Source organism: Panthera onca, chromosome A1 (assembly GCF_046562875.1).
Source record: "Panthera onca isolate mPanOnc1 chromosome A1, mPanOnc1 haplotype 2, whole genome shotgun sequence".
NCBI classification, from domain to species: Eukaryota; Metazoa; Chordata; class Mammalia; order Carnivora; family Felidae; genus Panthera; species Panthera onca.
The window spans coordinates 58781910-58804779 of NC_138339.1; the positions used below are offsets into that span (position 1 = coordinate 58781910).

At 47.4% G+C, this 22870-nt stretch overlaps 1 protein-coding gene across 2 annotated transcripts in view; it reads left to right on the forward strand.

Moving 5' to 3' along the window:
- The window catches only part of WWC1 (WW and C2 domain containing 1), a 154452-nt gene that overhangs the window by 92353 nt on the left and 39229 nt on the right, over positions 1 to 22870 (forward strand). For both annotated transcript variants that reach the window (XM_060634975.3, XM_060634977.3), the window contains 6 exons: positions 3237 to 3313; positions 4655 to 4734; positions 9547 to 9676; positions 11306 to 11452; positions 12654 to 12727; positions 16470 to 16712. In XM_060634975.3, coding sequence (XP_060490958.2) covers positions 3237 to 3313; positions 4655 to 4734; positions 9547 to 9676; positions 11306 to 11452; positions 12654 to 12727; positions 16470 to 16712 — 751 coding nt within the window. The remainder of the gene's footprint in view (positions 1 to 3236; positions 3314 to 4654; positions 4735 to 9546; positions 9677 to 11305; positions 11453 to 12653; positions 12728 to 16469; positions 16713 to 22870) is intronic.

The window sequence follows — 22870 nt, forward strand, 5'->3', positions numbered from 1 at the left end:
TGTTGTACTGTTAAACTTGTGGTCATCTGTAGCTTGAAAAAAAGCTTACAAATCAAAAGCTATAAAAAGGTGGGCATTTAAAGTCACCCTGTGAGGTCCTGTTCGAATATAAAATTCCTTTGTTGGAGGGATAGTGAGGGGATAGTGGCACAAGGGGAAGGAGGTCAATGACCTTTTTCTTGATTGTGGTGCTTATTGGCTGAGTGTGTTTCTTTTGTGAAAATTCATCAAGCTGCACACATGATTTGTGCACCTTTCCACGTGCATTTTTTACTTATGTAAAATGTTTACTTAAGAAATGATAACAGGCAGGATGCCTGGGTGGCTCAGTCGGTTAAGTGTTTTTGACTCTTGATTTCAGCTCAGGTCGTGATCTCACAGTTCGTGGGATCAAACCCTGTATCAGTGTGGAGGTGCTTGGGATTCTCTCTCTCTCTCTCTCTCTCTCTCTCTCTCTCTCTCTCTCTCTCTCTCTCTCCCCCTCCCCAGCTCACTCCCATGCTCTTGCTCTCTTTCTCTCAAAATAAATAAATAAACTTAAAAAAAAAAAATGGTAACAGACTACATCCCATTTCAACAGCTTTGGATACAAATAGTGCATTTCACGGTGGTACTCCAAAGTGTAAGAATCCAAGCCCCCAGTGGCTCAGTTGGTGGGAGTCCGTTCTTTTTTTTTTTTTTTTTTTTTTTAATAGGAATAAAATCAAGCCTCTCCTTTTTTTTTTTTCATTAACTTTTAAAAATATTTATTTTTGAAAGAGAGAACAAGCAGGGGAGGGGCAGAGAGAGGGAGACAGAGGATCTAAAGCAGACTCTGTACTGACAGCAGAGAGCCCGATGTGGGGCTCGAACTTATGAACCGCAACCTCATGACCTGAGCCGAAGTCAGATGCTCAACCGACTGAGCCACCCAGGTGCCCCAGGAGTCTGTTCTTTTTTGGGTTCCCTTCCCTCCAAGATTTTTGAGCATGTCCAAGGAGCACACCCACTTTCCACAGATCAGCACTGGTGTTTCTGGTCCCCACAGTCATGCTCTCCCTGTTAGGGTCAGGTCTTACAGTTCTTCATGGGTTCTCCCAGGCTGCTAACACTCTCTCGTTTACAGTTCCCTGTGGTGTAGACCCAAGTCCAGTGGCACAGCCTGGTTAGCAGAGTGGTTGACAGGATGGGGTGCTCATAGAATGGACACCCCCTTTTGAGTGTATCCCCATCTTTTTTTCTCACCGATGACTCTTTTCATCATGTTCTTACAATTAATCAGTGGGTAACAAATATTAATGACCTTAAAATTTTGTTGAAAAAAGACTGTCAGGGGGAAATTGCTTAAATCACTGCCTCCAGCTATGTATCCAGCCAAATCCCACCCTGAAATCCCTAAGTTCAGCAAACATCAGAGGAATTAGAATGCAGGAAATGAAAGCTTCCAGTTGGAAACAAACATGTGATTCCGAAGTCCCTATTCCAAGCTGACAATGGGGACTGCAAGGTCTTCCCCACCCATCCAGATGTTCCCACCACCCATCTCTTCTGGTAAAGCCTCCTCCTCCTCATCATTATCACTGTAAACTGGGCACAAAGGCAACACCGCCTATCATCTTTACTGTTACTATGCAGACAGTTTTATTTTCCTTGTCCGGAACTTTTCAGTGTTCCATTTTAACTCGTGCATAACCAGAAGGCCCTACCTCCCAACACTGGAAATTGCCACCAGTCTCTGTCCTCAGGAAACTCCAGGCCCCAGCAGTTGATCTCACTGTGCACGTGCACACATAGTGTCCAGAAGACACTAGGTGGAATGTGAGGGGTGGGGGGCGGGGGGGTGGGAAATGATGGAATTGCACACCTGGTTGGGATTAAGGCCCCAGGGGAGAAGCTCTTCTCTGGCCTCCATACTAAGAACCCCTATCCTTTTCGTGAACAGTGGGGTTGTGTTTATATTAAGGACACCATGAATTGTACGTTGGGCCCCTTTCCCTCTTCACATCACCAGTTAGGAAGCTCAGAGCCAGGTCTGTGGTGTCTGGTAAGGAAGGGGACCCTCCATGTTTGCATGAGCCCTAACTAACCTCACGCCTGTGGGTGTGATTCCTCATTCTTGTTTTCCCTTCATCTCATGTCCTTACTTCAAATGTATTTTACTGTGTTGTGTTCATTTTTGTAAGCCTTAAGATATCTTTTCAAGACATAAATGCTATTTTAAAATTTTTTAAATGCAGTAATTACAACTACATAACAACTGTGGATAATCAAAGTAACTTTGAAAAAGAGAATTGAATTAGGGTGGTGGGGTTATGGGTAATTTATTTTCCTTTAAAAATGTACATTAAGGGGGCACCTGGGTGACTCGGTTAAGCACTTCTTGATAACTCTTGACATCCATTCAGGTCATGATCTCAGGGTTGTGGGATTGAGCCCCACCTTGGGCTCTGCACTGAGCATGGAGTTCTCTCCCTCTCCGCTGCTTGCACGCTCTCAAATTTTTTTTAAAGTACATTAATATTGTAGAGTACAATAAATAATACTTTTAGTTATTTTTCTGATTATAAAAATGTATTCCTCTTAGTGTGGAAAATAAAAATACAAAGATGAAAATTGGTCTTATGTATCATCCATATCTCTAGATATCAACATTATCTTTTTGGTATATTTCTTTCTGTGCTTTCTCTAGATGCATATGTGTATATATATGTTTGTTAACTGTGTATATTTAACAAATTTAAGTTACTCCTTATGGCTTTTTATAAACTACTGTTTTCAGGTGGCAGTAAGTTTTGGACATTTTCCCTTGTTCAGAATTCCTGTGTACAATTGTTTTAAATCACGTTAAGTTGTATCATCCTCACTTATGCATGTACCATATTTATTTAGCAAAATTCCCCTTCACTGGGGTGCCTGGGTGGCTCAGCCAGTTAAGCGTCTGACTCTTGATCTCAGCTCAGGTCATGATCTCAGAGTTCATGAGTTCAGGCCCCACATCCGGCTCTGCGGTGATGGTGCAGAGCCTGCTTGGGAGTCCTTCTCTCCCTGTCTCTGCTCCTCCCCTGCTTGTGTGCTCTCTGTCTCAAAATAAATAAATAAACTTAAAAAAATAAAAAATAAAAATCCCCCCCCTTGTTGGACATTTAGTTTGTTCATGATTAGTGATTCCTTTCTGGGTTTATGTAGATGTCCAAATAAGCCATCTCTCCCAAAATGTGTTTCTTCTACAGAACTTTTTTTTTTCTTTTTCGTTGCAGTGGTGTCGGGTTCGTCATCCAGCTCTAAGTATGACCCTGAGATCCTGAAAGCTGAAATTGCTACAGCAAAATCCCGGGTAGGGCCTCTTTGCCTATACTGTGGAAGGGGGGTCACTGAGGCAGCCACAGGCCACTTGCCCACCCACTGGACGAAAGGAGACGCTTCCACCAGGAAGTGATGGCTAGTGCTGACTGACAGGACCCTAAATAACAGCAGTAGTAGCAGTGGTAGCAGCTGTCACAGTAATTGTAATGGTAACAGCAGCGACCGTGTCACTGTAGACCAAGCATGGTGCTCAGTGCTTCATGAATGCTGTCTCGTGTTCCTGCAGCAAACCCACGAAGCAGCTGTTGTCCATATCTGCACTTAAAGATGAGCAAACAGAAGGTTAGGGTAACTTGCCCCAAGGTCACAAGGATTCAGGGCTTACCCAAGGTCAAAGAACTTACAGTTCTTAAGGCAGTGTGCTCTCTTCCTAGCTGTGGCTTATTCTATATTGTCTTATTTAGTTCCTTCATGATAATTACTTCATGACTTCTTGGGAATAAATATCATTCCCATTTTACTGGTGTGGAACTATGACACAGCAGTTAAGTGACTTGTTCAAGGGAAAGCCAGTATTTGGAACGCAGGCTCAGTGATAACTTCAGGTAGGTTTTCCAAAATCGTGCCTACAAGAAAACAAAAGGGGGAAGTGGGCCAGGGGTGAAGCAGTAGGGTGTGCTGGGAAGAGTGTAGCCTTAGAGAGGTGTGCCCTGTCTAAAGGGGTAGTTGAGTTTCAGCCCTACCCTATTGTGGCTGTGCTGGAATGAGGGCTCAGTGTTGGCAGATCTTCTGTTTTTAGAAGAGAACTATACTTAGGCTTATTATGTGAAATCTCTCCATATTTCATTATTAGCAATTAACTCTTTAAATTTTATAACTGCAAACCAAACACAGCATTCCTGCAAGCCAATCCAGCTCCCAGACCATGTCTTGCCTCTAAAGTTATTGCACTGCCTCTCACCTCCATACCCATTACCTGCTTTAAGTAATGCACAGCCCTGTGAATTACCATATTCCTCACCTATCAGAACAGGAGAGGGAGTCTCAGGGAGGTGAGATGGCTCGAGAGAGGTCATCCAGCAAGGCAGTGGGAAGGCCAAGTTCTATCCCAGGTCAGCTGACACCTGTCCACTTCCTGTTTCCCTCAAGTGAGGGCTAGCCAGGATTGACCTGCAGGACAGCCAGGCTGGGATGCTGACTACATGAGCAGCTGCAGAGACCAAGGCAGCATCACTGAGGGGATGGTGTTGTGACCCTGTGGCCTGAGGGGCAGTGGGGGGGGGGGCCTCTGGGTTCCCCTTAGAGGAGAAGGCAGCCTGCAGTTCTGTATCAACCTCTGATCTAGCCCCATGTGTGGCCTTCTGCCATCCAGGTCAACAAGCTAAAGAGAGAGATGGTTCACCTCCAGCAGGAGCTGCAGTTCAAAGAGCGTGGCTTTCAGACCCTGAAGAAGTAAGTCTACCCTGCCATGCAGAGCATAGGGATGCCCCGTAATCCCCTTCCTGCCTCTCTCTCTCTTTCTCTCTCTCTCTCTCCCTCTCTTCTTTAAGGCCACTCTAATCATTTGATCCCAGTTCTATTCCACTGGTGTTTACTCAAGATATTGTCACCCAAGGATGAGGTTCAGAAGGAGAAGAGAGGAATCCTTTCAAACCAGAGATATCTGAATTCCTGAAGCCATTAAAGTCTGTTCCGTTCAGTTGAATTTTAGTCGTAAAAACAAGTATTCTGTCATAGAAACGAGTATTGCTGGGCACTTATGGGCACCTGTCTCATGTCCTCCAGTAGATCCAGTAGGATCTGATACACACACAAAAACAAACTTTTTTTCCCATAGCCCCTAAAGACGAACAGCGAATGTGCCCCACAGTAGGAGCAAGGGCCTCTTCCCCAGCACCAGTCGCTAGAAGAGCATGCATGGTGCCACGCACACTGTGCTAGATAGATGACTTAAGGAGTTCCCGGGATAACTTTGACCAAGTGTAATTTTCACTTGTAGAAGCTGACTTGCCACCAAGGTACATCTCTATTGTTTCTTTAGAGCAGGTGCATTGATGGCTATTTATCGTTATTATACTAGCAAGATTTGTTGAGCAGTTACTCTGCCGGGAAGCACTTTCAGTGTTTCTGCTTGAGTGACTTCACTTGATCCTCACTGCAACTCTCTAAAGAATGTTCTTTTGGCTAACTCCACTTTATAGATGAGGAAACTGAGTCACGTTATTATTAGGAATAAACACACATGCAACAAACCTGCATTGAGTCATGTTCGGTATGTCTGAAGGACTCATTGTATAGTTATTACAGAGGTGCCTGGGACCCCTCTTGGAAGCCCCAAGGAGAACATCCAGGAGATTTCTCTGTCCTAAGGGACATCTCATGTAGATTCCCAGGGAGGCCACATCTCTACAGTCAGCAGCTTCTATAGTCACTTGCTTTTTCTCGCTGTCTGACTATACCTCTTCCTCATTCTCTGAACCTCAAATCCACCCCCACCACTCTGTGGACACAGCTCCAAGCCTGGGGATGTCTGTCTGTAGGCTCTCTTAATCCAGGGAACTGTGACCACTGGAGGGGTTGGTTGGTTCTTGTTCACGTTTTCCCATCCCTCAAGCCCCCACTGTCTGGAGGGGAGAGCTACCATGAATCCCCCACCACACAAGGTTTAAGAAAGTATGGCTTTGTATTATAGATTGTGTATAATAGGGTTCTTTTGGTATTCCAAGTTATTATAAATTATGGTTTATATATGTGTGCTTATATAGGTACATATGTTATTAATATATGTATATGTACGTATGCCAGTGACAGTTGAGAGCAGTAATATGAGCTTAGAAAATTCCTTCTCGTGACCTATAAAGCAAATAACCTCATGAGCCCTCCAAATTCTGAACACATAGTTGAAAGACTACTCACTCCCACGTCATCTTACCGCAGGGGCCTTTCCCTCCTCCCCCTTCCTGCAGTCCTCAGGAGCTTCTGGTTAGAACATTTCCCATTATTCTCTGAGCCACCACAAACCTGTTTTACCACTTTGTCACCCTGTAGCAGCATTGAAAATTCTTGTTCTTTGGTAAGCTGATGCTGAAACCCCAAAGACAAGCCTTCTTTCTCTCCTCCCTCCGCCCAACTGATGTTTGATATCAGGCCCAGATAAGACTCCTGGTAGTTCTGACTGCCCCCGCTCAAAGCTGGCTCCACATTCAGTGTGGAGGAAGACATCTGCTTTAATACACACCTTGGCATAGAGGGTTAGGAATGTAGCTGCAAGAGGCAGATGGCCTGGGTTCAAATCCCAGTTCCCTGGGACCTTACAAAAATGACATATAATCCCCTTGAGCTTTGGTTTATCTGAAAAATCAGTCACTGTAAAGATGAAACTAAAGCATGTGACAATGCCTGGCAGTGAGTGTGAGGGTCAGTAAGGGGTGTTGGGGGTGACCTCTAGCTGGGTGCCTGCTTGGATATGGGGAGGAACTCAGATGAACTCTGTATTTACCCTGGGCAGGGTCTGTGCTGGGCAATGACTGTGCATCAGTCACCTCGTTTCATTGTCTTTGCCCCTTTAAGAGAAGTTTTTGTTCTGCCCCACTTTATAGATGAGGGCACTGATGAGGGTGAAAATATACCCCAGCCCCCCCACCCCCAGTTGGTAAGCATCAAAGCTGGAATTTGAACCCAGGACTGTTGGATTTAGAAGCTCATGTGCTAATACCTTCCTTCCTGGCCTCATCCTGGATAACCCCCTCATCATACCCAGAAAACATGAGGCCTCTTTCCTTGTCTCTTGGGATCTTTTTCAGAAGCTAGTGGTAGGAGGTGATCTAGTCACTTCTATCTCAGCCTCCTCCCTTTGCAGAGCATGGGGGAAGGTGAAACTCTTCCATTTGTCCAGTTCACAGTCAGCAGCCCCAGTTTTTTTAAAAAAAGGAAATGTTGATGAGGATTGAAGGATGCCTCTTAGGAGCCTGAGAAGAAAAATCAAAAGGACTTGGGCCTGTCAGCTGCCCTGAGCCCTTGTAAACAGGAAGGAGATGCGATGTGGCATGTCACCCCTGTGGGTGGGGAGCAGTGCGGCATCTCAAGGCACGTCCCCCAAAGCCATCCTGCCCAGGTAAGAATTGCCAAGAAGAGCTGCCTGCTGTCAGAGCCTTTGCCCTGCTTCTGCGTGGCTGTCCTGCCGCTCCCGGGTGTGTGAATCTCCGGACAGCCGCATAATTTGGAAATTCTAGAACACATGCAGCCCACTACACCCTCCTCTCCCCTACAACCACATAACTTTTCTTTCCCTTAAAAAAAAAAAAGAGAGAGAGAGAGATTCATTCACTGAGCACATAATGGTGACCCTTTGTTCCCCTCCCCCCAACCTCAATCCCAAGAGTGTTCCCTCTTGGAGCTACTCTCTGGAGCCAAATTCCAGAGCCTGGGTTGCTAAGGCCCCTGAGGGAAATCAGGTAGAGGCTGTCTGAGGAGCCCAAGGCACAGCAGACAAACCGCTTCTGTCTTATCCTGCTGAGGATTCAAAGCCATCCTCACCCTGTTGGCAGAGGACAGCTGGGCACAGCCCCCTCCCCAGAGCCCCCAGCCCGACTCAAGCAAATGGCATCTTCCCTGCCCTCCTCGCCTCCATTTGGGGCCGGGCCACCTCCCGTCCTGGGGGATCCTCCCCTCCACAGAGCATCTCGGGCACGCCTCTGCTGCAGAAAGCTCCATTTAGACTAATTTTTCAAACTAAATTTGAGACCAGTGTTAGCCAACCTGGCAGGCTTGCTCAGGCCCAAGTCCTCGAAAGGAATAGACAGGCTATTTTTAGTGGGGAGACATAAATGGGGCTTTGTTTTCTCTCCACGGAGGCTGAAATAACGGAAGGGAAGGGAAGGGGGAGGGCCGTGCTGAGACCGGAGTTCTCTCCCGAGTCTTCTCCCTCTCTCCTGTTCGGAGGCACAGACAGACCAGGATGAAAATCTGCTCCCCCCATCAGTGATTCCCCACTCAGGTTATTTTTAGCCCAGGACAATTTGGCTTCTAGCAGGAAACCAGAGAGGAATGCCTGTGAGCGGTTTCTCATCCTGAAATAATGGGTTTGTGGTGTTCCCTCAGACGGTAAAACTTCCTTTTCTCCACTGGGGACTAAAACTTCAGGCCTAGCCTTTGGGGAAAGTGTGAAGCAGTGAAAATTTATCTCTGCCTTCTGAAGGTTCTCCATACCCCAGCCTCCTTCCCCAGAGGGTGGGGACCTCCACCATCTCTGGTTTGGTCTGACCTTCAGAAAGTGGCATTGTGGTCCTTAACTTTTTTCTTTTTTTTTTTTTAAACTCCCCCTCCACCCTCCAAAATGAACCTGTATATGGGGCCTAGATAAGCTGATTTTATCCCGTACCTCCCAGTGCACTTGATTATCCATCCTTTATCCCATTTGACATTCCTAACAGCTTCATGAACATGGGCTGGGCAGGTGACATTACCCGGGTTATTTTAGAGGAGGAAGCTAAGCCTCTTGTTAAGGGCCATGCCCAAGGTCACACTACTAAGTAGCAGGGCTGAGAGTTTTCCATCATTCACACCTTTCCTTCCTTGTGTGTTTACTCAGCAAATACTCGGTAAAGGCAGTGGGTCTCAATTGAGGGAGATCTATCTCTTCTTCCCAAAGGGACACTAGGCAAAGTATGGAGGCATTTTTGGTTGTCACAGCTTGGGGCCAAGACGCTACTGGCACCTAGTGGGCAGAGGCCAAGGGTGCTACTAAATACCGGACAATGTTCAGGACAGCCCCCCACAACAAAGAATCATCCTACCCAAATGTCAAGATGCTGAGGTTGAGAGACCTTGAGTTAAAGGACTGTCCTGTGCCAGATACCGAAACTACTTAAACATTTTCAATCCTGCCCCTGTCCCAAGTCTGTTAGTAACAAGTCAAGGATACTACCACATGCTCTGCTAACTAGAACACAACATAATGATTGCAGTGTCCAGCTATGTGCAGTGTGATGGGAAGACCTAGCCTAGCCTGGAGGAAGCAGGGAGGTAATCAGGGAACAATTCCTGTAAGAGCTGATGCTTAGAGGACCCTTGACTTAAAGAGTGGTGTTGCTTCTGCAGCCCCACCCTGTGGGACATTTCACAGGCAGCTAGACCTGGGGAAGGGAGGGTATGCAGGACAGAGAGGAGCCTTGCTGCAGGACCGAAGCCTGTCGTCTTATCCTCTGGGGAGACTTCATCCCTCACCCTGTCTTTTTCTGAACTTTCCCATTGACTGTTTCCTAGAATCGATAAGAAAATGTCTGATGCTCAGGGCAGCTACAAACTGGATGAAGCTCAGGCTGTGTTGAGAGAAACAAAAGCCATCAAAAAGGCCATCACTTGTGGAGAAAAAGAAAAGCAAGATCTCATTAAGGTACGAGAGCTCCAGTGATGTGGGTCCCATCTCTCAATTTCTTTGGAGCACCTTTCTTTCTTTTTCTTTCTTTTTTTTTTTTTTTTTTTTAACTTTATTTATTTTGAGAGAGAAGCACAAATCAGGGAGGGGCAGAAAGAGAGAATCCTAAGCAGACTTTGCACTGTCAGCACAGAGCCCGACATGGGACTTGAACCCACAAACCATGAGATCATGACCTGAGCCGAAGTTGGATGCTTAACTGACAGAGCTGCCCACGTGTGCCTGGAGCACTTTTCTGTGCCAAGACTCACACTACTTCCACATGCTGCACAGATCACTGAGCTCTCATCACTAGTTTTTTGGGCTTTCAGTCTCACTGTGTAGAGTAGGAAAAGGAGGATCAGAAGCAATAGGTGGCTTGCCTAAAGTCACATCACTGGCAGAGTTGTACTAGGAGCCATCTGGTTGAGTCCAAAGGTCATGTCCTTGTCACTGGCTCTGGCCACCTGGCTTACTTCTCAAAGAACCAAACGGAGGGAGATGGTTTTGACATCCACAGCCCTGACATCGAAATATAACATCTTTATAAGAATTACATTGCATGCTCTTCCTCTGCTGAGGACCAGACAAATGATAATCGGTGTGATTTAACATGCCAGGCAACTGAACTGGACACTTTGCATGCATTGTATCTCACTTATCTCTTACATCAGCCCTAGGTTATTCCCTTCATACAGATAACTGCTACACAGCTCAGAGTCCATGGTGGAGTGAGGATTCAAACCCATAAACACTGACACAGATGTCTATTCTTTTAACCCTTAGACACTCTACCTCCCCTCACCGGAATGACCCTGACCACTGAGATACTGTGTTTGTTTGTGTTCCCACTGGCAGATTAGGACTCAGGCTCGGGGTTGCTATAACTGATGTAGTGAAGGGAGCTTTATGCTCTAGGACAAACAGAATGATTTTGAAGCTCTTGCCCAGGGCAGCAACCTGATGAAAGCGTTCAGGCGCTCGTGGACAGTCGTGAGCCATGTTCCTATCATGACTCTCACTTAAGAGCACTGCATCTTCAGTCAGGCCAGGACCACATCCTGCTCTGTCATTTGCCAGCCTTTGCATGTAACAACTCCCTTAGCAAAGAAATGGGGATAATCCTAGGTCATTTTTCAGAGGACTGATGTGAGGATTAAGTAAGATGATGATAAAGCTGACAATTACTGAGCGTTGGCTGTACTAGCACGTTATACTGGCCATCTCGTTAAATCAGTATGGTAGTCCTATGAGACAGTCCCTGTGGTTATCCCTATTTGTTTAGGAGAGGGAGCTGAGGCACAGAGAGCTTAATCAACTAGCTCAGGTCACACAGCTAGCAAGTAGCAGAGCAAGGATTCCAAGTCAGGCAGTGTAGCTCTAGAGCCAGTGTCCATGCCAGTCTTTCCCGAGTAGAACACCCAGCACAGTACCCGGCACTGAGCAACCACCCACTTGCTGCCAGCTCTTTACAAGGTAAGTGGAATATCCAGAGAGAGCTAGGATTCCTACCACATTACAGAAGTGGAGAGGAGAGCACATGGAGGGTGACAAACCAGAGCTCCCTCCCAGAAAGTTGTGTTGCTAACCTTGCCCTCCCCTGCTTAGAGCCTCGCCATGCTGAAGGACGGCTTCCTCATCGACAGAGGGTCCCACTCTGACCTGTGGTCCAGCAGCAGCTCTCTGGAAAGTTCAGGTTTCTCACTGCCGAAACAGTACCTGGACGTGAGCTCCCAGACAGACATCTCGGGAAGTGTGAGTAGACGTTGTACCCAGGAGGCTGCCGTAGTGGGCAGCCGCCTTCTCATTTCTCACCTTGGGAGGTGACTGGTATCTCTCTGTGGGCCTGCCTGCTAACGTGGCCTCCTGGAGCTCCATTCTCTTGCAGACCTCTTGGCCCCAGGATGACATGAGATGATGGTGTGGGGGGAAAGCCGACGCTGTGGGGGGAAAGCCTCGGTCTTGAGTGTTGCCTAGCCATGCGTTTGCGTCTCTAGATGCTGCACAGAAAGCATGTGTGAAGGACCAGTGGCTCTCTCTGGTTTCCTTCCTACAGATTTGCAACACCATTCTGTTTTTCTTTCACCAGCTGTGAAGCAGATGATACTTTCCTTCTGTTCATCCTGAAACAATACATGCAGCTTTCAGACAGCTCTCTTCAAAAGCTCAGTCTGGGCACCGTAGTGAATAGTGTGAGCACCATCCAGATTTATTTCATGAAAGCTTTAGAGCAGGACTGACCCATAGCCATCTGGAATGTTTGGAGAACTTTTGTTTTCCTAGAGCAGGTGACATTGAGCAAAGTCGCCTCCCAGCCTCCATGGCTAAATGCTATTCCTATCTGATTCTTCATATAGCTGTGTCCCCACTTGTGAAGAGAAGCTATATCCATATCTGCTTGGGTGAACCTTGTAGCTTCTTGCCACTCTTGACAGAAAGACATGGCAAATGGGCTGTCCCTTCCGTCTCCAGACCACCCATGTGTCCAGCTACAAGCCATCCGTAGGCCTCCCTGAAGGTTCTAGGACCTTCTCCTCGCTCACTCAGTGTTTCAGTCCTGGCTGCAGCCTCCCTGGGTTTTCAGTTGAGCCCCTCCCCAGCACCCCCAGGATGCCTTTCTTGTATATTGGCTGTCCCTGTTTCCTCCTGACCAGCTGTCCTCCATGCTGCTGGGGCTTGAATGGGCTCTAAGCCATTCGGGGCTGCAAGATGATATTCTGGGCTCTCAGCTTCTCTTCTAGAAGTGATAGATGTCTGAATTTGAGGGTCTTCCCACAGCCTGCAGGAAGTGTCTTTGCCTGACTAGCTTCCCTGCTATCACACAGCCAGCTTGGTAATTGGGGGCTATTCTTAGCTACTTCCCACGCAAGCTGTCAAGTCTCTCGTGAGCTCTTGAAATCCAACTCAGCACCGGCCACAATGGCCATATAATTCCCCACTTTGTTCTTTCCCCCAGTTTGGCGCAAGCAGCAACAATCAGTTGGCAGAGAAGGTCAGATTGCGCCTTCGATATGAAGAAGCTAAGAGAAGGTAATTAGGGGCTGGGGGCGGGATGGTTCCAACAATGATAATTGCCATTGCAGAGTGCCTGCCTGCCCCATGCCTGGCTTTTCACACACCTCATCTTTAATCATCAAAGATTATGAAGATAACTATTATGACACATATATTTTAACCTTCTCTGAACTCAGGAAATGACTGAGCCAGGGACACTTCACTAGATAAAAAGTAGAAGCTGTGTTTTGCACCCAAATCTGTTAAACCTCAGAGCCTAGTTATCTTTCCACTTGCTGAGCTCAGTTTCTCTAATCAGGGTTTTCCAATGATCCTGTGAGTAGTCTGGTTTGAAGGAGCACTTCTGAGGTTTTAGCAATAGGAGAAAAACCTCTGGATACTGAACACTTGGGTGTCTCCTGCCCAACTGGGAGCAAGCTGTGCTTATAAACTGTAGATCCCAGTGACTAGATATTTTGTGGCTTCACAGTCTCCTAAGCAGTTGGGTTCCACTGCCACAAATAAAATTAAAACAATAATCAAACCTGATGTTTTTAGAGCATCTGTTATGGGCCAGGTGTTGTATTAAAGCATTTGTATGTGTATCATCTCATTTAACTTTAAAAGCAACCTTATAGCACATCTTATATGATTTCCATGTTAGAGAAGAGAAAGGTAAAATATGAGATGTCTCATGACTTTTCAAGATGATGGAGTCAGAATTTGAATTCTGGACAATCTGGCTCCAAGTCTGTGAGCTTCCTATGCACAGGGCCAGCCTTACTGGGTAAGAACCCACAGAGCATAGTGGTGAATGAAGCTAGGAATATCGCATCCATTCCTCCTTAGGTTACACTGCCTGGCCCATGGCATTCTAAGCCAGGCCATGTAGGGTGTGGCAGTGCCTAGTTCTGCCCCTCTGCCAACTCTGTGTGAGCAGCAAAACCCTTTGCAGCAATGACAGAAATCCTATAGAAAGTAGAAGAAATAAAAAAGGGAATTTGTCAGCTTATTGAATTCCAAAGTCCTAGGATAAACCAGCTTCAGACACAGCTGGATCCAGGGATTCAAATCAGGTTACATAAACTCAGTTTCTCTTCTTTTCTCTACCCTGCTTGCCTTTGTGTTAACAGACTTTCCTTTCAAAATGTAAAGGTGACCCCCAGCAATTCTAGAGTTATATACTATCAGGTTAGCAACCCCAGCAGCAGGAGGACCTACCTATCCCAACAGATTTAACAGGTTTAAGGCTTGAGGCTCCCTGGCTTTTCCTAGTGATCCAATTATTGTTGCAGTGTTGGAGGAATTAGAATTTTCTGAAGGTCCGGGCATGGGTCATGTGCCCAACTCTGGGAAGGGGATTGAGGTCAGCTTTGTGGGAACCAAAAGACTTAAGTATTGGAAGAGTGATATCCCAAAGAAAACTTGAGAGTGTTGTTAACAGAAGGAGGAGAAATTGGATACTGGTCAGGTAGAAAAAAAACACTGTGCATTATTTCAGCTCCCCCTAGAGGCCCAGCAAAACAACAAGACTTCTGCATTTGGACAGCCACGTGTCCCCTCTGAAGGGGGACCACTCTGAACCCTGGATATATTCCAGTCTGCAATGATGCCTGTATTAGAAGATCCATTCTGGAGAGACTGAAGAATTGAAATCTTCCCTCTGGGGTTGAACCATTAAGCTTCCCATCACAGAGCTTCCTGGCTCATCTGCCATAATCCAGCTTTGAGCCTCACTCTTCACCCAGAGGTAGTTTAAGTGTCAAGGATAGAGCAGCCGCTGAATGGAAAGCAGGCTGCAGGACTCCAGGTAGGAGGGCAGGTAGCTGTAACGAAAGGTCTGTGTGCCATGTTTTGTCACATGTGCATTTCTGCAGAGTGAGTCTAGTAGTTTCATCAGCTTCGCCAAAGGTGGCCTGAAGGTTAAGGAACACTGGGAAAGCACCACTAGAAAGTACATGTAAGCATCGATCAAGCCTTCAGTGTACTGTGCACAATGGAGCCCCCGCCAGACCTGTCCACGCCACTCCATCCTCAGAGTGGTGGAAGCTACCATTTTATCCCAGATTACTCTCTTTGTGAATGCAGAATTTAAATTAATCAACTCTAAGAATCCCTCTGATACATTTGGCTGGGCAATAACCAAACCTAGATGTGTTTGTCTGCATGGGATTTTTACTGCACAGTGTGGAGATTTTGACCCTAATGATGTTTTTATAAAATAACGGTTGGGCCACATATCTGCAGATAAGATTGAGCTGGGAGTCCAGAGACCTGGGCTCTCAACATGTATTGGCCACATTTATGACTTGCAGTCTTAGGTGAACCATATCCTATTTCTAGACATCTGTCCAACAGATTCACTGCCATTTCTTACCACCCTTTAGGGATCAGGTGAGGCTAGGATGTGATAGCTGAAAGCCCTTTTTGCAAAGGCTGAATCCTAAAGGGTCACGTCATGATTCCTTTGGATATTTGTAGCAATAATCTTAGTTATATTGTGAATCTTTCTTGGATCCAAAGGTAATTATACCTAATCTGTATGGGCACTTGGCAATGTATAAAGAGCTCTTTATGATAAGTTTTCAGTCAGTTCTCATAACCCACCTTGCATGTTCCACCTCACAGGTGAGGGTACTGCATCTCAAAAAAGTTAAGGGATTGAGCTCCCACCTCCATCCTTTTAACATTTAATAAGTGCCTACAGTGTACCAGGCAGTGTACTAGAAGCTTATGATACCAAAATGATTTCTTAAGAATGGTCCTTTTATAGGGGCACCTGGGTGGCCCAGTTGGTTAAGCGTCCAACTTCAGCTCAGGTCATGATTCCATGATTTGTGAGTTCGAACCCTACATCTGGCTTTATGCTACAGCTCAGAGCCTGGAGCCTGCTTCTGATTCCATATGTCCCTCTCTCTCTCTCTTACCCTCCCCTGCTCATGCTTGCTCGCTCGCTCTCTCTCTCTCTTTCTCTGTCTCTCAAAAATAAAAATAAACATTTAAAAAAAAAAAAAAAGAATGGTCCTTCTGTCAAGGCCAAAGCCAAGACTTTGGCTCAAGGCCTCTGACCCCAATTCCACAGTTGGTTATACCACACTGTGCTGCCACCATTCTCTGGGCTAGGAACATACAGTTATCAATTTCAGGGTTTGCTGTCTGTCATTGTAGTGGGTCCATGACTGCCATTGGTTGGGCACGAGTTATGTGCCAGACACTCTGAGCACATTATTGCTCATTTTCAGAACAAGTCTTGGGGAGTTTACCCAATGTTATATTCTGTATATATATATACAGAAACATTCATTTGAGTGCTTACTATGTGCCAAATACTGTGCTTTGAGAGTTCATGGAATATGTCTAAAAACCTTCTACCACAACCCCATGACAAAGGAGCCTTTGTTGTTCCTTCCAGAGAGATGAAGTGACTTGCCCAAGGTCACATAGCTGGCGGTAGGAGGTTATTGCCTGGTGATGAATCCAGCTCTCTGTTCTACCAGCCTTAATATCCCTGAGGGCAAGGACATTGCTTTGTTTACATCCCGTTCCCACCCCTGCAGAGCCTACTCACTGTTGGCACACGGTAGGCACCATTTGTGTTTGTTAGATGAAAATATGTTCCTTGAGATGGCCTGCTGGTCCAAGGGAAGACAGTCATTGCCAAAGATTGCTCTGAGGATGTCATGGCTCCTGGTACCTCATAACGTTGGAAACACAGTCTGTTACCCTGCTCCCACAGTGCCGCTGGGCACACCTGTCATGCTCCCCTCTCCACCCACAGGATCGCCAACCTGAAGATCCAGCTGGCCAAGCTTGACAGTGAGGCCTGGCCCGGAGTGCTAGACTCCGAAAGGGACCGGCTGATCCTCATCAATGAGAAGGAGGAGCTGCTGAAGGAGATGCGCTTCATCAGCCCCCGAAAGTGGACCCAGGGGGAGGTGGAGCAGCTGGAGATGGCCCGGAAGCGGCTGGAGAAGGACCTGCAGGCAGCCCGGGACACCCAGAGCAAGGCGCTGACAGAGAGGTGGGGCTGGGCTGGGGCCAGAAGGGGCCTGGGAGCCACCCTCCTGGGTCTATCTTCCATGGAAGCAGGAGGGGCAAGAGGGACCACCTGGGGCGTAAGGGCTCCTCTCTAAGAGCACTCGGTGTAGAAATCTTGCAACTTGCTAAAGTAGCAAACTGGGGGAAATGATTCACCACCCGGAATACCAGATACCTAGGAGTTTACACAGGGAATCGCAGCACCAAAAAGTCTGCTCGGGTGCAAGTTTTCAGAAATTATCTTCTGACTAACGTAAGCCACACAACCCTATATAATGTAGAGTAGTCATTTGCCAACTCGGTGACAGTGACTCACATGACAGGGACAAAATAGAGCATGTATACTCTTACTATGTGTGATAGCCCTCTGATATTTTCTCTCTTGCATTCCTTTACATGACGACATGACCCGCTAAATTGATTTCACCTCATGCTAAGGGGTTGCAGTTTGTACTTTGAAAAACACTAATTTCGATGCGGGTGCAGAATGAAATACTGATAGGAGCCAAACAGGCAATACAAATGCTGGAGGCCCACCTGCTGATAGATTGGGTCCCACTGGAGTGCACAGAACCCCCTTGTCCCTCGTGGGTGCCAACTCCCACCTCTGGCTGGTGGGAATTCAGGCCTTAGGCTGCCAGAGGTCCCCATATTTCAAGAAAAGAATTGTCTGTATTTTTAACTATTGACAACTAATTTAATAACTTTAAGTAATATTGTGAAGGCTAAATCACCTTCATCTGTGGGCTTGGTTTAACCCAAAAGCTACTGGTTTATGTTCTCTGGATAACAGACTTGATTTCCTTCACTGTCTCCCCAGCCTCCACACCCACATGTACAGAACACAACCCTGTGTTCAGGACAGGCCCTGCAGTCCTCAGCTTCTCATTCATTCTTTCATTCTGTCCGTCAGGCTATTGTTTATTCATTTATTTGAGAAATGGGCTTTTTTGGTACATATTTTCCATGCAAGGCAGTTTGGAGGATTCAGAAATTAATAAGTCACAATCCCTGCCCCAATGTCTTTAAAATCTATTCTAGTTACTTTCACTTTTTTAGGCAGCAGACTTTAGTGAGCAAGGTACCTACCCTTAAGGAGCTTAGAAGCAAAGGTAGTGATTTTCACATACGTGTGTGTGTTTGTGTATGTGTGCGCACATGCGCATTTGTGTTTGGGGGCGAGAATGAGCAAGGAAATTCCTCTTTTCCAGTGAAATCAGAGGCAGAAGCCCAGTTTATAAAGAAGGTAAACTTGCCTCCAGCTCAGTGGAAGCAGGCCAGGAGTCCTAGGGGCCTGGATGTGCGCTCTCTGCATCTCCCCTTCGGGAGCCTTCTGAGCTCTCTAGCACCCAGCTGACATCCGACTCCAGCACCTGAATAAACCCCCCTTGCACATGGTAGGGTGCCCGAGGGGTCACGTTGACCAGCCTCTGCCTGGCCTCTTGTAAGCACAGCAGAGTCCATTTATCCTTAAGCCCTTTCTCAGAATGGCTACCAGGGAAGTGTTTCTATCCTCCCCTGGAAGGGATGGCTGATGGGGTGACCCACCACCAGACAAGTGGAGGAGGAGTAGGACAGGGCTTCCATAATTGGTGTTTTGCAGCCCTTGAAGTACCTGCTAGAAATCTTCAGCAGCAAGACTCTGTCCTGCTCTCCCTGGGGCTGCATACTTTGGGCAGAAGGCTTGTGTCTATATACCCTCGTACCTCCAGTGTTAGTTGAATAAATGGTTAGCCGGCCTACGCACACCCTTCCCAGGCTTCTGCATGTATCTTCTGGCCTCTTCTAACAGTCCCCTGGGTCCCTCACTTATTCCCAGACCCTACAGCTTCCATGGGGAACCTTTCACTGTTGATGATGCTCACTGCCAGCAGCTGAAGAGAACACATTTCATGGCAGCCTTACTCCTTGTTGGATCAAAAAAGAAACCCATCCCACTGCTGACCCTGAGCAAGTCATTGACCAATATGGACTTCAGTTGCCTGATAGAGAAAAAAACTATAACTACATATTGAATACCTATATAGTCTGAAGGCAGGCAGGATCAGATTGTGATTTGAGGCTCTTCCCTGCTATAATAATTTTGGTTTCTTGAAAGTAGGATTGGAGGTTATCTTAGAGACTCCTATGCTACAGGCAAAAGCCGCCACTATGTGCTAGACCCAGTATCCTGTATCATCTCATTTAAATCTCTCAGCAACCCTGAGACTATTCTCTATTTTATAGGTGAGGAAACCGAGGCTCGGTCAACACCACCACATGGCAGAGCTGAGATTAGAACCCAGGCTTGCTGGCTCTGGGGCCCATGTTTGCTGAGGCCACTGCCCAGTCAAAAGGGCTTTTATTATTGTCTCAGCCCTGTCTTTCAAAGGTCCGATTGCCACTGAGAACGGCAAGTTTACACAGCCAGTCCAGGGAAGCCAGAATCCCCACTCCACAGCAGTGGCTGAGCCAGGCAGCCCAGAGGTCCCAGAGATACGTGCAGAGGGAAGCTGCAGGGGGGCATGTGGGCAGGAAGAGGAGAGAGCCTCAGGAACGGTAGGGACAGTGCTGATGGCTCTGATCATCCTCCAGAGGAGAGAGGAGAAAACCAACCCAGCAATCTCTTGTCTGTGTCTACAGCTCTTTGCTTCTAGTCCCGTGTTTTTCTGTATGTGTTCATCCCCCGGACTCTGCTGTTCTCTGTCTAGGTCTCTTTCTGTCTTTTGTTTCTTATGTTCCTCTCTCTTCTCTCTCGTTGTCTCCTCCTCCCAGCCTCCAACTGAGTGTATGATGCTCCTCACCCTCACACATCAGCCTCTCCACTCAAGGGGCCTTTGAGATGGAGAGGAATAGACGTACCCAGGAAGGAACCACAGACCTGCCAAACCTCAATCACAGATCAGTCACAGTCAGACATCCCTGCACCCCATGCCCCCCCTCCCTTTCCGTGGGCCCTCACCACCACTTCTGAGAGCTGCTGTGCAGTCACAAAGGGTGCTTGTTAGAGTGTGGACTCCCTGGACTCCTCCCCAGGGACCAATTCCCCAGGCCTGAGATGTAGCCCAAGCTCTTGCATTTTTAACCAGCACCCCAGGTACTGAGCCACAGCTCATGGGGATTCCAGCTCCACCTTCTGGATCCTCTTCCTACTTCCACGCTTGATGCGTCTGTGGCTTCCCAGCATGTGCCAGGCATCACACACAAATGCCATATGTCCTACTAAGCCCAACGCCTCTACTAGGAGGCCTCGGCACCTGCATGTTGCTGCTGGCAGCTACGCCCCTGTGCACAGGAAGTTGAGGCCACCCGATTCCCAGTCCCCTTGGCATCCTAGCTGGGCTCCAGTGTGACCTGCATTTACTGCCAGAACACGTCTCTATGACCTTTCTCCCAGAAAACAGGAAAATGCAGGTAGAAATGGTGAGCCCCAGCTGTTCCTTGAGCCTACAACATCACAGCCTGAAGGGCTTGCTCTTATGGAGAGTCAGGAGATCCCTCGGTCTTGTCCATTCCATTGAGAGTCGAGGATTTTATTCATTATGGGCTCCATCTGCCGGTCTGCTGCCTGCCCCACCAGCCCCAAGCAGGACTCTGGAAGAACAGCACCAGGGATTGAGCTGGTCAAGGACCATGTCGAGTCCCTCACCATCTTGTTCAGTTGTCTAGAGCAAGCTCTGGTCTTCATTGCAGAGCCTGTGTTGGTGGAGGGATGGCATGATTAGGTTTTCCCATGAGAATGAACTCTTTTTCCCAGGCCATAGTCCGGATTGGCTGTGCTCTGCGAACAGGTCAGTCATTCCTTCTCTAGCAGGGTGGCATAAGGGGATATGAGGCCGACAGTGGAACACATTTGTCTGTGGGAGATACAACGTCCAGCCTCCAACCAGTGCAGCAGCTCATAAACCTTAGTGTGCCTAAAAATCACCTGTGAGTCCTAATGGAGATGCAGATTCCTGAGCCCTGCCCCACACATTCTGAGTCAGTTGATCAAAGTAGGCCCCAAGATTGAGCATTTAATAACCACTCCTTCCTTTCTGCTACAGGAGGTCTGTGGACCACACACTGAGAACCATAAATCTAGCGGATACACGAGGGCAGCCCACATCATGCATTTGCTAGGGCACAGCCTTGCTTGATGGAGCCCCTTCCCTGTCAGATCCTGGGACCTTAGAGTGGGCTCACTCCAGGGGTTAGAGAGAGCCATGCCTGGAGCCAGCACACTGCTTAGAGCCCATCCAAGCTGCCCTCCATGCAGGATCTCAGGAGAGTACCTAAGAGATGGGCCTATATCCAGTGGTTGCTTCTAAATGCAAGGATTTTGCCTCCAGGGAGATAGTTACTGAATTGGGCTTTAGTATCAGATATGAGACTTGCCTTGGTGCAGATCTTTGCTCCCAAGTTCCAGGACACTCCACCACACTCCCTGCATCTTCTCTGGGCCTTCTGGGCTCATTCTCTCAGGTTCCTTTGCCAACTGTTGCTGGTCCATTCAACCTTGTTGTGCTGTTTATACTCAGAGCTTAGTCCTGGGCCCTCCCTTTTTTCCCCCCACTATATTTTGCCCTAAGGCAGTACATTTGTTTGTTAGGTCTGCCACACCAAAGTACCACAAAATAGGTGAAATGTATTGTCTCACAGTTCTGGAGCCTGAAGTCCAAGACCAGAGTGCTGCCAGGATTGTTTCTTTGGAGGTTTCTCTCCTTAGCTTGAAGGTGGCCATCCATACATGAACGTCTACCATGACTTCACACGGTCCGCTCTGCATGCATGTCTGTGTCCTAATCTCCTCCTATAAGAACACCAGTCATATTGGATTAAGACTCATCCATATGACCTCATTTTACCTTAATTCTTTAAAGGCCTTATCTCCAAGTACAGTCACATTTTGAGGTACTAGGTTATTAAGACTTCAGTATATGACTTTGGGGGTAAGGGGACACAATCTGGTCCATAGAAGATGGTCATCTTTTTCATGTGGTCATCATGTGATGGGGGTCCCCCACGTTTACAACAGCCCACCTATTCAGTGTTCATACGCACACATCCATAAGGGAACTCTTCCCTTCCCCTGGGCTGCTCTGCCCATCACTCTCCCATCCCGACAGAGGCCATCTCAGATCCATTCAGTTGCTAGTGACAGGGCCCTCACAGTCTTCCTCTTAACTCCCTCGGCCTTGCCCCTCATCCAGCCCATGACCTTTCTCTGTCTGCTCCGTCTGAAGCACACCATCATAGCCACCCCAACTCTTGTCCCTGTCTCCCATCCACAGCCTCCTGCCCATTTTCCTCACAGCAGCCATGATGTCTTTAAAATGAAAGAGGTCCCTGCTGTGATTCCCCTCTTGGAATGTTCTTTCCCCTGTGCTTTTCCTGGCCAACTCCTACCCATCCTTCATATTAGCTTAAATTTCTCTACTAGTCAGGAGAGGCCACCTGCTGCAGGAAGCAACCCCCTAAATTTCTATGGCTAAATACAGTAGAAGTTTTCCTGGCTGACAGGCAGCCTTATGTGTGTTTGGTCATTCAGGGACCCAGGCTCTTCCGTCTGTGGCACAAGCTCCTTTAGAGCCCTCCAGGGAGCAGTGGGGAAGATCCACCAACATCTCTTAACCACCTCAGCCTGATGCGCATCCTTTGCTCACCTCCTATTGGCCAGAACCTGGTCTCATGCCCCACCTACCCAGCTGCCAGGGAAGCTATGAAAGGTCCAACTGTGAGCCCAGGGAGCTCAGTACAGCACAGGCTAAGCCACAAAGCCACTTGCTCCAAGAATCCCACCTGCTAGTCTAAATTGGGTCTCTCCTGTGTTCTTTTCCACTATTCCGTACTTTTTATTCCTAAACCTTGACACACAGTATGTTCATTAGATATTCGATATTTGAGTACTTTTTTAATGTGTGTCCTCCCCCACCCTCCCCAGCAGAATGTGAGCTCCATAAGTGCAGAAACAAGTTCTGTTTTGCTTATATCTTTATCCCTAGTGCCAAGTGCTACCAGGTTCTCGTATGAGGTAGGCACTAAGCAAATATTGGTGGGTGAGTAGGGGCCAATGGATGGGAAGGAAGGAGGGAAAAGGAGGAGAAGGGAGGGCTGCTTGGGTGGAATTCTAATTCTACCACTAATCCTCCAGCATTAAATTATTTAACTCTTAAGCGCCTC